Consider the following 16,815-nt stretch of genomic DNA (forward strand, 5'->3'; position numbering starts at 1 on the left):
CGTCCCACAAAACGTGTCCACACACCCCCCCCCACCTGCCCCCTCCGTGGCAGCCGTAAAATACGGTTTCACGACACTTGGCCGCCGTAGGGCCAAGCTAAGCAAGGGACACGTCGCGGCCGGGCTCTCGCTGCAGGAGGGAGGGGGGAATAACAATAGGGGAGGCTTCAGAGTAACAGCCCTGCTAGTCTGTATTCGCAAAAAGAAAAGGAGGACTTGGGGCACCTCAGAGACTAACCAATGTATCTGAGCATGAGCTTTCCTGAGCTACAGCTCACTTCATCGGATGCATACCGTGGAAACTGCAGAAGACACTATATACACACAGAGACCATGAAACAATACCTCCTCCCACCCCACTGTCCTGCTGGTAATAGCTTATCTAAAGTGATCATCAAGTTGGGCCATTTCCAGCACAAATCCAGGTTTTCTCACCCTCCGCCCCCCCCCCCACACAAACTCACTCTTCTGCTGGTAATAGAGTGAGTTTGTGGGGGGGGGGGGGCAGAGGGTGAGAAAACCTGGATTTGTGCTGGAAATGGCCCAACTTGATGATCACTTTAGATAAGCTATTACCAGCAGGAGAGTGGGGTGGGAGGAGGTATTGTTTCATGGTCTCTGTGTGTATATAGTGTCTTCTGCAGTTTCCACGGTATGCATCCGATGAAGTGAGCTGTAGCTCAGGAAAGCTCATGCTCAAATAAATTGGTTCGTCTCTAAGGTGCCCCAAGTCCTCCTTTTCTTTTTGCGAATAGGGGAGGCGAGGCAGGCCCTGGCTCCGCCCCCTGGCTCGTGCTCTCTTCCCATTGGTTCTCCCTCCGCCGGCTCCAGCTGTGCTGGGGGGGAGGGGGGACTGTCACGTGACACGGAGGTGGCGGGGTGACCCGTGCGGCTGCCGGGGATGGGGCGGCTGCTGTGGCTGCTCTGCCTGGCCGTGGGCGGCAGCCGCTGGTGGCTGCGGGGCGCCCAGGGGAAGACGCTGCGGGGCCGCTTCTCCAGCGCGGGGGGCGGGGCGCAGCTGGCGGCGCGGTTCCAGTTCCACGGTAGGTGCCCGCCGCGGGCGGCCCCGACGTCGCTCCGGGCGCGGGTGGGAGCCGCGGGACCGGTTTGCAGCGTGAAGCGCCGCCCCTGTCCCCACAGCAGGGCTGGGTGGCGAGCCCTGCCTGGCGCCCCGGAGCCCGGGGCTGCCCGCGGCTGGAGCCGGGCGCACACGCCTGCCCGGAGCCTGGCGAGAGCCGGAGGGGCCCTGCCAGAGGTTTGGAAGAGCGACTAGGGCATGTCCGCTCGACAGCGGCTACAGCCCGAGCGTGAGCGCTCCCCACAGTCCTGCAAGGGTTTTTTTCCATCGCTGTAACTAACCCGCGCCGCTTTGAGAGGCAGCGGCTGCTGGATCAAAGGAAATATTCTTCCATGGACTAGACTGTGCTGACAGAGTGGGTTAAGTCGAGGTAACTATGTGGCATAGGGCATGACATTTTTAATAGCCCTGAGCATTGTCCCTAAATCAACCTAAGTTTTAGGTATAGACCAGGCCTTGGAGGTAAACCATTCATGTCTACACTGTAATTAAACCCCCAGATCTGGCCTGTGCCTGCTGACGGGAGCTTGCGGGACTTGGGCTAAGGAACTGTTTAATTGCAGTATAGCTCAGGGATCAGCAACCTTTGGCCCGCGGCCGGCCAGGGTAAGCCCCCTGGCGAGCTGGGTCGGTTTGTTTACCTGCCGCAGGTTTGGCTGATTGCAGCTCCCACTGGCCACGGTCCCCCACTCCAGGCCATGGGGGCTGCTGGAAGCAGCAGCCAGCACATCCCTCGGCCTGCACCGCTTCCCACAGCCCTCATTGACCTGGAGCAGCAAAACACGGCCTATGGGAGCTGCAGTCGGTCAAACCTACGGATGCAGCAGGTAAACAAACCCGCCCGGTTCACTAGGGGACTTACCCTGGCGGGCCACATGCCAAAGTTTGCCGATCCCTGGTATAGATGTTTGAGCTTGGGCTGCCGCTGGACCTCTGGGATCCTCCCGCCTCACAGGTTCCGAGAGCCAGAGTACAAATGTCTACACCACAATTAAACAGCCCCTTAGCCAGACTCCTGCAACCCTGAGTCAGATAACAAGGACCGGCCACGGGTTTTTGATGTCAATGTACACATACCTGAAGAGGCCTTTCAACAATCCCAAGCCATCTAGTTTGCCTCTGCTAGTGTCCAAATATCATAATTATATAGTAATGAAAGCACATTAAGAACTAGATACTGTTATCGGTCTGTCTCAATGACTTTGCACAGGAGGTCACTATCAGTATCTCCATTTTACAGAAAAGGTGGGGAAAGTGGGGCACGTGGAGGATAGCGACATGTCCAAGGTCACATAGCAAGCCAGTGGCAGAGCCAAAAGCTTTATGAGCTTTGGCTACAAAAGAATTACCATGTAATAATAATTTTTAAAGAAGTATCTTGAGGGTATTTTGCATTATGTTTGCTTAATTTTAACAGTAACTCAGATTATGTGTTGAATCACTAAATAGTAACTAGAATGATACTTAATACTCTACATTCTTCAATCAGAAAGTTTCAAGGAGCCTGGTAGCTTTCTCCACTTACTATTAAAATATCAGGATGTTCCCAGGATGTTGCCCTTAAAATATCAGGATGTTTCCCAGAAAATGCCTCTTCTGCAAACACCTCTGTATAGAGGTATCAGTTAATAATAATAATGGTATAAAACAATTTTTGTCTTTTATTGGGACGCATGTTTAAGAAAGATCTATTTATGGAGATGAAGAATTATTAGCCTGTACCATAGACATGCATAGTGCTTTACAGGTATCTAAGACATTGTCTCTGTCACCAAGTTCTTACCATCTAAGACCGCTATCCTCCAACTAGCTCTTTGTGGTGAACCCCTGCTCCTGTGTAGAGCCCCACTGAAGTCAATGGGAGTCCACTTGCTCAGAACCAGTTGCCGCATTAGTGCTTGAATTAGATACAAGTGTAAGAGATAATACACGAGAGGGTGGAAAAGAGGTGGATGTCTTTACAGTATAAAAGCCAAACAATACCGACATAAATTTGAAGACATTTATATTTTTGCTGTTTGTATTGTTTTGACTAAATCTGACTAGAATTCTCGATTCTAAGAATTTTTTCTTTTAAGAACAGGGGGGTATGTATTATATTTAATATAAAGACCACATGATGGTGTGGAACAAATGGATTTATTGGGATGAATTTGAGGATATCTGACTTAATCACAAGTGATGAAATATTGAGTGCTGCAAGTTATCCTCAAACAAATAAAACTTTTTCACCATGCCATGTATTTGCCGTATATGTCTATACACACCCCATGTTACTAACTTCTAGAAGTTCTTTTTAAAAAAAAAATTGGTGCTGTTTTGTATTCGTCCACCTTATATTTAAATATCTTAGTTCTCATCAGTTCTACTCTACAGTAGATCATAAAATAATCATAAAAAGAAAAGGAGGACTTGTGGCACCTTAGAGACTAACAAATTTGTGAGAGCATAAGCTTTCGTGAGCTACAGCTCACTTCATCGGATGCATACAGTGGAAAATATAGTGGAATCTCCCCTCCGATGAAGTGAGCTGTAGCTCACGAAAGCTTATGCTCTAATAAATTTGTTAGTCTCTAAGGTGCCACAAGTCCTCCTTTTCTTTTTACGGATACAGACAAACACAGCTGCTACTCTAAAACCTAAAATAATCATGATTTTAAAGATTAGTGTCTCAAGCCCTTCCAGTTTTAGAATCAAGTGCTAAATTCCATAGGGAATTTTGGAATTTATTCTTTCTAACCCTTAGGATTATATAATATCGGATGTTTAACCACTCACTAGTACAAAACTGAACAGAACAATTCCTGGACTTTGGGCAGATGTAAATTGGGAGGAAAGGGGGACACAATTACCCCTGGAAGACTTTTTTTTTTTTAGTTGTTTAAAGTGTAACATAAACGTATGTTTATGTTACTAAGGCCAGAGTTAGGATTTCGTGCAAGTTGAGATCATAAGATGGTGTTCAGTGGAGAGTAGTTGGCTGGGCTTGCAAAGGTTTTGTATTCAATTTGACAGCTTTTGTCTCTCTGTAATATAATAACTTTCGAACATCACATGCAATTAGTTCCAAAATTTCAGGGAATGTTCTTGGCATCAATGGCCATTAGTCCCTCCAGTTCCCCTGCCAGCTCTTTAGCACAACCACCACCTTAAACACCTCTGCAATTGTTAGTAGAACAAACAACAGGTTGATGGCACCTTTTAACGCCTTCCAGCATAACAGTACCCCATCTTGTCTCTGCCTATTCTCCCAGTAGAGTGTAACATGTTGACACTCTGGATAACTTATCGCTCAGACAGAAGGGGGGAGGAGGAAGAGGCAGGGAGACATGCACATAGCCCCTGGTGTGGGAGGGGGAATGCGGGTTACAGAGAGCCTCTTCCTATGAGGGGTATGGAGGGCAGGGGGAAGTGGAAATCGGAGTGCACTCAGAGCTGCTGAGTGTGGGGTATGGGATAGGAGAATGGGAATCCATCTTGTATGGGAGGAGGTGAGATTGGAGGGCCCCCTTAGCCTCGGTCAGGAGGGAGGTGTGGGGGAGTTGCAGGGTGCCCCAGAAATAAAGGGGAATGGGAGGATGGCACACAGGGAGCATGTGGGAGGGGTGGAATACAGGGATGCATTCCACTCCTGGTGTGTGCATTAAGCTTGACCTACAGATGGTACAAAGCGTGCAACTCCCTGGTTTACCTCAATGACTGTATGACTAGTCAGTAGGTATGCTAAGGAGGTTGGCTGGAGCTAGAGGAAACCACTTCCTCCAGCTTGTCTGTAGGGGGCTGAAATTTGAAGGAGCTTGACAAATGTAAAATTACCAACAGCAGAACAAAGAAGCCAGGTGTTGTGGTGGGACAGACAACTTTGAGGGATTCTCAAAGCCAGTCAGGAACTTTGAGTAGGAGAGAAAGGAAGAGATGTGTATATTTTCATAGCAGGGGGTGGTTAGCTGCAGGACCAACCAAGGTCAAATCAAGATGACCGAGAGGGAGGCTTGGTAATTGAGAAGGCAAACTATGTCCTCTGGCCGAGGAACCCTGGACAGCACCAGAGGACTCTGATTCCAAGCCAAAGAATGATCTGAGGTGGTAAGAAAACCAAGGCAGGAAAATGCATGCAGGGTTTATTATTTTTATATAGATGTGCATATTTCTTGTGCGATTGAATAAAGAGCAATAGTGATTTAGACTCTTGTGCAAAGTCAGTCTCTGTGTTATGTGTTCTACCCATCGCATGCACTTGAAGAATTAACCTGTGGACCCCAGAACACCAGAAGTGCTGGAGTTCTGGGAGAGAAGCTACAACGGAGACTGAGGGGTCAGTATTGATCCTAAGGGCTGATCAGTTGTACTGTGAGGTCTCAGCTCTCCAGAGAAGATGTGATATAGGAACTGCACCTTAAGAGTATGAGTAGGGATTCCAGACCAAGGGCAGTGACTGGACCCTGTTTATGCTCTGGTGACCTAAAGCACACACAGCCCAATGAAGTGAGCCCCCTTATGGTAGTCTGGAGAGTGACCAAGAGTGGTCCATCTGGATCTGTGACATGCATTAAAAAGGTACTGTGATAGCTGTTTAGGTACTCTTCCAGTTTTATTTGTGTGATCCACATAAGACGAGTAGTTGATTTTATTTTTTTAAATATCAAGGCGACCATGCTGTTCTGTATATCAGAATCAACAATGTAGCAGCAGCTGTTGGAAAAGAGGCCAGACTTCACCTTTTTCAAGCACAGGAATGGCTAAAGCTTCAGGACAGCACCCAGGATTATAGCTGTGGAGAGAAACTGTCCAGAGCTCAGCTGACAAGTGAGTTTATTCTTTTTTTTTTTTTCACCTTGAAGTCTGGGTTCTTTTAACTGTATGTATTTCGGATCAATTCATGGTTTAAATGAAATCAGTAAGACTTTTGTTACCAACTTAAGTGAAACAAGAACGGTCCCTTCAGTATTTTTTTGTTTAATTACAAAGAGATGTAGTTGGTTTGCTTGTGTCATTTTTGGAGGATTTTTTATTTTACAAATGATGTCTTGTTAAACAGCTGGGATGCTAATATTCCTTGACAAACCAATTAGTGAAACATTTTAAGATAGGTAATTTTATATCAAGGCTCATTATAACCCAATGCTTTCATTTGCTTAGAATTTTGAAAAATACTAGTATTTGGCTGGTTTCAGAGTAGCAGCTGTGTTAGTCTGTATCCACAAAAAGAAAAGGAGTACTTGTGGCACCTTAGAGACTAACAAATTTATCTGAGCATAAGTTTTCGTGAGCTACAGCTCACTTCATTGGATGCACTTGCATCCGATGACGTAAGCTGTAGCTCACGAAAGCTTATGCTCAGATAAATTTGTTAGTCTCTAAGGTGCCACAAGTACTCCTTTTCTTTTTAGTATTTGGCTGAAATTTTCCATATGTGGGCTCCACCTGGAGATTATTCCCATATCACAATAGTGTACGATTGTTATTGAGTGTGCAGAAAGTCTTAACAGAAGACCTTAACAAAGTGCAGTCTCCAAGCCAGTTTTCAGAATAAAATCACTATGATGTATAAATGTTTGGGGGACCTGAGGGTGAGGGCAGGAATTTAGTTCTTCAGATGCACAGTTGTTGTTGGTTTTTTTGGGGGGGGGCGGTGTTATTAGTCTCTTTTTGTTAGAACAGGAGAAAACAGGTTTTATAAACAAATAATTGCAGTAGATTTCACTAATTATGAATACATTTAAGAAATGTTAAGAGGTCTCAGTCATAGTAAAAAGTGCAAGTCTGTAAGGTGAGTATAATGTCTTATCAAAGAGTAAGGCTTCCCTAAGGGTAGCTTTTTATCTGAACCTCCCCCCTCCGTGTTTTCTTTCACACCTCCTCGTACAATAATTTTCGCATTTCTCATGTCCTTCTGTAAGTTTCATCGCTCTAAAAATTAATTCAAGACTGAATTGTGCGGTCTCATTCCACAAAGTTTGTTTAATATTAATTTCCTTTTACCATTTAATTCTGCAGTTAACTATTCATCATTGAATCTCTAATTCAAGTGTTGTTAATATTTGAGCTGATAATTATACCAGTATAGAATATGCAAGCTGTGTTGTCGTCTTTTGTTTCTAGAAGAATAATTCAATTTGTTAAGAGGTTCTTTTCCCCTATCCCTGTCGAAAATGGCATTGTTCAAAGACAGGAAAACAAAAATAAAAGGCCAGTATCACTTCCATGGAAGTGTGAATCTGTCAGCCTTTGATGTACAAAACATTGAAGACCCTCATAAAATTCAGTTTCAAAGAAGTGTTAATCAAGATAATGCTTAATTTGTGTACTGATCTAAGTAAAAAAAGTGCAAATGGTAGAACAGCCAAACAATAAAGCATTCAATAGCTCTGATTAATTATTTAATTGAAAGATACAGATACTAAAAGCATTATTTTGTACCATTTATTGAGTATTACATTAGACATTCTAATTGAAGCAAGCATAAAGTTTCCTTTTGAAATTAAGCAGATATTAGGGACTTCATTCATCAGTATCTTACATGAATGTAGCTCTATTTTCATATATTTCCCTCAGGCAACCAAAAGACCTACCATCTGTATGGTAAATAAGTGACCTCTTTGCATGTTGTCAGAATGGAACCTTAACGCAATCTGACTGTGGTGCTGCTTCTAAGGCTACCATGTTCTGAAAACAGTTGCCTTTGTATCAGCTGTTACTATACCTATGTATGATTGATGGGACATGGATAACACTAGAATAATACATGCTTAAAAGAGCTACGCGACACACATTGCATTTATTACATATGGTGGTGGTAGTTCAGTGTACAGTCCCCCAGTGGTACTCACTGCTGGTTGCTTCACGAGAACATGGAATGTGTTTCTTCCTGAATCCGACTGTTGATTCTCTTGAAGGATAAGGGAAAATAGGCCTTTAAACTTTATGCCAGGTACAGTAATTTAATTACAGCTATTCATAGTGGGTTTCCATAAAGGGAATTAGACTCTCTAAGTTGTTTGTCTCAAATATCCTGGGGCAGTGTGTACTGCAAGGTTTTTTGTGTGTAATTTAAGATTATTATTTTTTAATTCGCAAGTTTGCTTGTCTTCCAACTTAGACCGCTCTCTTTGTATTTTGTGAAAGGTTAGCAAGGTACTCAAGTGTCCTCTATGCTATTAATTAGTTTATAAATTTGTCACTTCTTTCAGTTCTCCTTTCCCATCTAGTCATTGTTTTTGGAATCCATAATAGGGATTTCACCCCACATTGCTAGTTGTTTAGTCATCTTTTCATTGCTAGTTTGTCTCCAAAATAGCTTCAGAGAACAAATACTATTTGCTTTGTAGCACTGAAAGCTTGAAAAGAGATCCCACAAAAATAATGCAAGTGTAGAACAAGAACCTTGTATTTCAACAATAATCTGTAATTCTGTCAGGGACCAGGAAAACTCTCAACACAAGTGATTTTTTTTCTCCCCCTTTGTACCCAGTCACGCTATTCTTGTCAAGGAAAAGAAATAGATGGAATAAAAACCATTACATGTACAACACAGAGAGGCTGTTTAGGAGCAGTTAATGAAACTATTGCTTCAGTGTGGCTATGATTATTAACTGAAATGTTAGCTACATAAAGTAAAGTCCCTTTTAGGGGACAAAGTCAGTTTAGGCACCTGACTTTTCATTCATGACTTACACGGGTAACTCAGTAATGCTCTAGATGCCCCTATTTCCATTTTTCTCTGTTCCCTTTTAGTCTTGCTTCCCCACCCCAAACTCCAGCCCATCTACAAGTTTCATTCAGCAGAATCTGCAGGAAACCCACAAAGATGAATACCAGGTATATATAACTTTTTAAGTGTAGTGCAATTTGAAAGCAGCTACATTTTTAGAGAAAATGGTCTCATTCCTCAGACCCAGTTCCACCTGCTAAGTGAAACTCACTCCTTCCTTAGCATAGGAGAAAAGGAAGGAGGTGCCAAATTAGACAGTACGGCACTAGATCTTCAGTATTTATAGCCACTGGCTGTGAATAGAGTGCTGTCCCCCAGCCAGCCCAAGATTCGAGAAGCTGAAAGATGGCTGAGAGTGTGTGTTCCAAACACTTCCTAAATTGCATCAAGTTTAAACTCAGCAAAAATGAAGATTTAGCCCAGAGTCTTTCTTCATACAGTTTTATGGTATGCTTCAAAGTAGAGACTGTTCCTTTTTGGAGTTTAGTTATAGTGTATAGAAATATGATTGATGCTCTAAAATTAAATAGGTACATGACCCGGGAACTCCTTAGTGCCAAATGGCGAAGGGCACAAAAGTGCATAGGGTTGTACAGGGATCCACTGAATAATAGTTCCCCGAAGGTTGGCATGTAAGGTGTATTCCGAGAGCCGGTTGCCCACTGGTTGTCATTGTAATTGCAAAATGGTACCGATAATATTTAAAGAGCTATGTATCTATACTGAAATTTATGTCCTTAAGGTCCTGGAGTTAAGGCGGGTCACCAGAAGATGACATCTCTCGGAAATGTTCTCTTCAGACAAGAGATAACAAATGCTTATCTCCCTATCTGGCCATTTGTATATTTGCATAGTAAGCCAGGTGCAAATTAAGAGATTGTGAAATCTGAGAGGGTGAGGGGAGAGAGAGAGAAGTTAAAAAGAAACTATGTAGGAAGAAACAAACAGCAGGGGAGTGTCCTGTTCATGAGTAAAGACAAAGGATTGGTCTGATCTATCTGGGAATGCAAAGAGGCTCACTGAATCCTTCAGGTAGGAGACAAACTGACTGTGTCCATCTCATGAAATAAGGGTAACAGCCAATCTGTCTGACTGCAAAGCACTGCAAGGTTTTTTGGTGAGCAATACAATGCAAGATGAGAGTTTCTTGTTAATTAAATCTAGGCTCTAGAATGCAGGTTTATGATTTTTTTATATATATAACCATTTGTCTCCAATAATAATTATTGTTATTACTTGAATTTCCAGGGTTTGTTAAATAAACGTTTATTCTTAATTTCATATAAGCATAATTTAGTGCTGTGTGTTAAGCAAAGCAGTGATCTGATGTGGAACTGGCAATCTGGGATGTATTGTTTCTTTGGAAACAGTAAATCTCTGAACACTGCGAGTGTCCAGTGAACTAGATGCTGGACACTCCAGGAAGATGCTTCTTAGACGGTTCAAGGGTTGGGATGTGAAAATCGCTAACCACGTCAGGGCCTGCAAAACCTGGAGGGGAGTGCCTATGTTGCCCACTGGCGCTGGAGTTGGGGAGCTGACCCTTGGTAGACATGGAGAAGGCTTCCTCATGCTAAGGGCAGGTAGTAGGAAGGTACCTCTCAACCTGGGTTCCCCTGGGAAGCATCACAGTGTATTGTATCTGAGAAGATTTAATAGTTTTCAGAAGAGTTAGTTTGTAGTACATTAAATGCTTACTTCATTCTTTGTTTCTTTTTAAAGTGCCTATGAACCACACAGAGCAAAATCTGACAGTGACCCAGATTCCATATCCAGAAACGTGGTATGTGTTTTATGTAGACAAGTTTACCTGCGAGGAGAATTATGAAAATTCTGAATCCGAGGATATTCAATTTGAAATGGTGTTACTAAACCCAGATGCAGAAGGGAATCCATTAGATCACTTTAGCGCAGGGGAATCGGGTAAGATTTTTTTCTTGAAATTAGATCAATAAGATAAGGATCTGATCATCAAATAAATCAGTGCTCACTGTGTTTAAAAAGTGTGTATTTGGATAAATGGATGGCTAAGCCTTTCACTTATAGGACAATACTTTCTCAGAGAGTAGGCAATCCTGATGAATTTTTCTAACATGAGCCTTTCTAGATCTTTAACCTAATTATCCAACTCTGGTCTAATCAGAGAAATAGATGAATTTAAAAGGGTAACATCAAACAGTCAGCTTGTCCAGTGTTTATCTTGAAATAACTGGGATCTGCTATGGCATATTGAAGTTTTATGTTGCTGCAGTACAAAGTAGTTGTATTGTAATCCAATGTGGGCCTTTTAGAAGTAGTAAGAAAAATATGATTTATTTAATGATTATCTTCAAAGTGCTTTACATGCATGAATTCTCAACTCCCCAAAATGGGATTGGCCTTGATCAGTGATATACCTTTAAGAGAGTACTTCATTTGTTAGGTTCTCATTTGTTGCATATTCAACAGTCCTGATAATCTAATTCACCATATACTTTATTCATTTGACATGGTTAGTTCTTTAGGTGCATTTATGGGTTTTATCTCTTAGTGTCAAGGATAGAACTGTCCTAGAATTAAGATGTTCACGATAAAGATTGAAGTTTATTGAAAATTTTGGGGAGCTTTATTGCTTGTTTGGTTTTGAACTTTTCACCAAGAATGTAGACTGCAGGAACAAGTGAAACCTCAAGCTAGCACTAAAATCAGTAATATGTTGCATTACCTTCTATAATGGGTACCTTTAGGCTTGGACTTAAAATCATTCTATATAGATTTGTTTCATTGTACCCTATTAATATTTTCATAATACTAATATGGTATGGAATTTAGTGTATTAAATTTGTTGTATTGTTTCAGTTGATTGATTGGCTATCTTGTGACAGATCGTCGTGGTTGACCTACTGTCAACTTAAACTTGATCTCATTTCTCCCCTTACACACACCCATCACGCAGTTCAAAACCTCATTGTCATCTTTGACTCCTCTTTTCCCCCAATACTTCTTCCTCATATCCAGGCTGTCACCAAATCATGTCAGTTCTTCCTGTACATCGCTTCAAAAATCTATGCTATCTCTCTCTACCTCTAGAATGCACTTGTCCAAACCTTAGTCCTCTTCTCCTCCCTGCTTCTTGTTTTAGTCATCTTCAATCTGTCCAAAGCACTGCTGCTAAAATCTGTACTTCACGGATCTCTCTGTGGCACTCCCCTCTTCATATCCATTCATAGGCTTATTCTTGCCTTTCACATGAAGGCTTGTATTGTTGAAGGAGCCTGAGTGGGATTTTAGCATGGAATGCTTTTGCATCTGCACAGTTATATCCCTAAACATGTTCCCATTACCATTCTCACTCTTTGTGTACTTGTTAAAGCCTTATTCCTGCCTCCTGTTTTTGTATCCTTCATCCACTTTGTCTTCATGCCTTATTCCATGCCTTCCATCTTTTATGCTTGGAATTTGCTCCCTCCTTGTGCATCGTACACCTCGTCTACATGCAGTTTTTGTATTGATATAACATTTGGGTATAAAAAATCACACCCTTAATCAAAAGAGTCATATCAATACAACCCTCCCCCGAGTGGATGCAGTTATATTGGTACAAAGAAGTTATATTTGTTAAGGCACCATTAGCGTCTTAAGTGTCCACACTGTGCAGGTTGTACCACTGAACTAGACCAATATAGTTACAGCAGTGCAATTTATATTTAGACAAGCCCATGCTATCCGCACTAAATCGCTCCTTAGAAACACTGTGACTGCTTCCAAGAATTAGACATGAGTGTGTATAGAAACTATACACATGCAAAATACCTGCACTACAGGCTGAAACTTCAGCCTTCATTGTGTATGTTTGAATTGGATTGTCTGAGTAATTTAGGCTGTAACTCACTGGAGCAGGAACAGTGTCTTCATCTGTTTGTACAGCAGTCAACTTGCTGTTGCTACCCAGTAAGAAATCAGCCCTAGGAAAACGGTTTGATCAAATCTGACACCTTTGCCAATGAAGTACCCTAGGCGTAGACTAATTCCCTTAGTCATTTATTTAGTCCTAGTCTTCGCCTTCTCTTCTTTGGCTGTCCCTTGATGCAAGGTTGATGTCTGCCAAAGGGGTTCATTGGTGGATTTTTTAGGTGGCTGAGGAGCCCAATTTGTGCCCTGCAGATTTTCCCACAGCAGTGACAGGTCTGATGTTGGAGGAGACGGTTGTTGGCTGGACTGTTGTGTCCTTTCTTTCCTCCATAAGCACATCTGTTCTCCTCAAAGCGAGCTGTGGGTCGGTGTATGGTGTGGCACCACTGTGTTCTGTTCCATGCCAAATCCTCCCAGTTTGTTGGGTTGATGTCTCCCTTTTTAAAGTGTTCTTTCAATATGTCTTTGGAGCGCTTTCGCTGCCCTCCGCAAGCCTTTCTTCCCTGACTTAACTGAGAGAACAGTACTTGCTTTGGGAGGCAAGTATCAAGCATACGTACGGAGTTGGTGTTTCATGACCTTCACTTCTACACTGCTGATGTTGGCTGCAGAGAGAATGCTGATGTTAGTGCTTTGGGTCTTCCCAACTGATCCTGAGAATACATCTGATGCAGCGCTGCTGGAACCACTCCAGCCATTTGAGATGTCATCTGTAGGTTACCTAGGTCTCACACCCATAGAAAATGGTGGCGATGACAACTGCCTGGTAAACCAAGATCTTGGTGCCTGTTTGCAGATCCCTATCATTGAAGACTCATATGAGTAGTCTTCCAAAGGATATGCTGGCACAGCAGATCCTGTATTTGATTTGTGTGTCAATGCTGGCTGTTTGGGAGAGGTGGCTGCCAAGGTATGGGAAATGGTCCACATTTTCCAGAGGTTCTCCTCCGATGGTGAACATAAGAACGGCCATACTGGGTCAAACCAAAGGTCCATCAAGCCCAGTATCCTGTCTTCTGACACTGACCAATCCCAGGTGCCCCAGAGAAAATGAACAGAACAGGTAATCATCAAGTGATCCATCCCCTGTCGCTCATTCCCAGCTTCTGGCAAACAGAGGCTAGGGACCCCATCCTGACTAATAGCCTTTAATGGACCTATCCTTCGTGAACTTATCTAGTTCTTTTTTTAACCTTGTTGCAGGCTTGGCCTTCACAACATTCTCTGGCAAGGAGTTCCACAGGTTGACTGCGTTGTGTGAAAAAATACTTCCTTTTGTTTGTTTTAAACGTGCTGTCTATTTGTGGAGTACGAAGAGTAGTTTGTGCAGTTGAGGGCTGGTAGAGTACCTTGGTTTTCCCAATGTTGAGACAGACACCCAGGCCGTGATAGGCATCTGCAAAAAGATTTAGGGTGCTTTGCCTCTGTGTGTGCGAGAATGACACAGTCATCCGCATACTGAAGATCAGCGATGCCAGTTCTTGTGATCTTAGATTTTGTTTGGAGATGCTGGAGATAGAGGAGTTGGCCATCCATACAATACTCAATCCCAATTCCATCAGGAAGGTGGTCGCAGATGAGAATCAGGATCACGGCAAGGTAAATGGAGAAGATTGTTGGAGCAATGAAGCCCTACTTGACACCATTGCGAACGATTAATGGTTTGGTCTCTGAGCCGTTGCACAGAATGGTGGCAGTCATCCCATCATGGAGTAGTGTGATGATGGAAATGAATTTCTGTGGACAGCCAAACCTACACAGTACCTTCCATAGGCATCACGATTGATAGAGTCAAAGGCCTTGGTTAGGTGGATGAATGCTATGAACATTCCTGGTGTTGCTCTTTGCACTTCTCCTGAATCAGTCATGCCACAAAGATCATGTCAGTTGTGCCTTGGGATGGCCTGAAGCCACACTGTGATTTGGGGAGGAATTCCTTGGCAAGGGGGAGGAGGCAGTTTAGTAGGATCTGGGCAAGGATCTTCCCTGCAATGCAGATGAGGGCAGTACCTCTGTAATTCTTGCACAAAGATTTGTCCCATTTCTTGAATATTGTAACAATCTTGGCGTTCTTAAAATCATGTGGAATTTCTTTGCAAGTCCAGGTTTTGTCGAGGATTTGGCAAAGTTTGTGCTGAAGCATTGTTCCACCAGCTTTAAAAACCTCAGCTGGGATGCCATTTGGGCCTGGTGCCTTGTGATTTTTTTTTTTTTTTGTCTGGGTGATGGCATGCTGCTGGACTTCCCCTCAGAAGATGGAGGATCAGCACGGTGTTGCATTGCTGAGCATTGTGGAATAAACTCGATGGTGTCTTCAGAGACCGTGAATTCACAGTTTAGTAGGCTCTCAAAGTGCTCCTTCCAGCATTGTTTAATGGCTGCATTGTCCTTGAAGAGGGTGGAGCCATCCTGGGAATGTAAGGGGGTTGGCCTTTGGAGCTTGGCCTGTATATAGCTTTTGTTGCTTTGAAAGAAAGCTTCTCTTGTCATCCTGATCTACGAAACCTTGGATCTCAGAGGCTTTGTTTTTGACGTCATGTAGCCTCCTTTGGACTTCGGCTTTGAGCAAGTGATAGTCCTAGTAATTCTTTAAGAAATATATAAGATTTATGGTACAAATCCAGAATACACTGTGTGAACTTTCTGCCAATGAAATTTCAGTTAAGTATGTCTAAATCATCAAGGACAGAATAAAGCAAAGATTCCCCCTATAGCTAGGGCCCCAGCTTCTAAAGCCATACAATTATGGTAGTCCCATCTTTTATTGAAAAAGAACAAATTTCCAGCCTTCAAGATTACAAAGAAAAGCTTGAAAAAGTGACCCAAGCATAACAGATGAAGGCTGATATGAACTGCTTTACATATCTCAATTAAGAGTTAACTCCAGGGCCCACTGCCTTGGGAGGCCCCACCAACACAACCCTAACAGGAGAATATGTTACAGAAAAAGAGTGCAGTGAGCCTGGCATGCCCTCCCACCCAAATAGATTTAGCTCAGCAGGTGAGCTAAGTACTGGTTGTCCTCTTGCTACTCCCAGAGGAGGGAGAGTGAGTGGAGGTGGGGGAAAGGGGCTCTGTGCTCCTGCCTCTGAAAGGAAGGAGACCCCTATGTCATGGTGTTTCTAGGGTTCCAGATTGAATTAATCCAACCTGTAAATCAGTTTGCATGACTTTTTCAATTTCAGTGGAGCTATTTATGCAGTAAGGAACAGCCCAGTGCAAGTAAAAGTGGTGGAATCTGGTATAATATACATATTTTCCCTATAAAATAAAGAACTATGAAGAAAGAAGAGAAATGGATAATCTAGATGGGAGAAACAGAAGGGTCTGTTTAGAAAAGGCTTGTAATGAATATCTCCTTATTAGCTTCTTAACATTTGAGGTGTAAGGAGACTATAATTCCATCCACCATGTGTGTATCCATCATTGACCGCCTTCAATCTTAATCTCTAGCTGCACTGGCAAATGTTCATATTTCATCCACACAGATTCCCTTCTTTGGTTAATAGACATGGAACCACGTATGCTTGTTCTAGATTTCCTATCCCATTTAACTAGCTGTTGGAAATTCTGTGACAGAACTGTTTTCTATCTGAGAATGCAGATTGTTGAAATCAAAATGTTCTATGGAGATGGTCCAGTTTCAACAAAAGTCTGTTAGAAACCAGGTAGGTTTTCACTGGAAACATGTTGGTTTCCTGACAGCTCACCCATCAAGCTCATTGGCAGCCTGCCCGGCTTGCCAAGAGCCTGATTTCCCCCACACTGGCTCCCAAGTTTGAGGCTCCTTAGCAGCTTGGGCTCCCAGGGTCTGTGGCTCCAGGACAGTCAGCCAGGCAAACTGCCCCTGAGCCAGGGACCCCAAGTCTTTCCCTTTCAGAGAGAATTTTGAAACATTTGGTTTTCATTCCAAATTGGAACAAAACCAAATTTCAAAATATCAAAATCTTCCCCAAAATGGAATTGCCTTTCTTCACATAGCTCTGCCTTTAACTTCTCCTTTGGACACAGGTGCTATCTGGGCTAAACATACTTCATTTTAGGTGGTGTAAGAGTGACACCCAGTGGTTAGACAGGCTTACCTCAAATGTGTATCTGCTGTCTCTCCTCATCTCAGATCCTGTCTTTGAAGATA

General features: G+C 43.0%; 1 protein-coding gene across 1 annotated transcript in view; it reads left to right on the forward strand.

The window, feature by feature from the left end:
• The first annotated feature begins 870 nt into the window (after positions 1-870).
• Positions 871-16,815, forward strand: part of GPR180 (G protein-coupled receptor 180) — a 34,826-nt gene continuing 18,881 nt past the window's right edge. The window contains exons 1-3 of the mRNA XM_084625709.1: positions 871-1,043; positions 5,726-5,884; positions 10,512-10,712. Coding sequence (XP_084481835.1) covers positions 902-1,043; positions 5,726-5,884; positions 10,512-10,712 — 502 coding nt within the window. The 5' untranslated portion in view covers positions 871-901. The remainder of the gene's footprint in view (positions 1,044-5,725; positions 5,885-10,511; positions 10,713-16,815) is intronic.

Source organism: Lepidochelys olivacea, assembly GCF_965140295.1.
Source record: "Lepidochelys olivacea isolate rLepOli2 genome assembly, chromosome: 1".
Taxonomy (NCBI): Eukaryota; Metazoa; Chordata; order Testudines; family Cheloniidae; genus Lepidochelys; species Lepidochelys olivacea.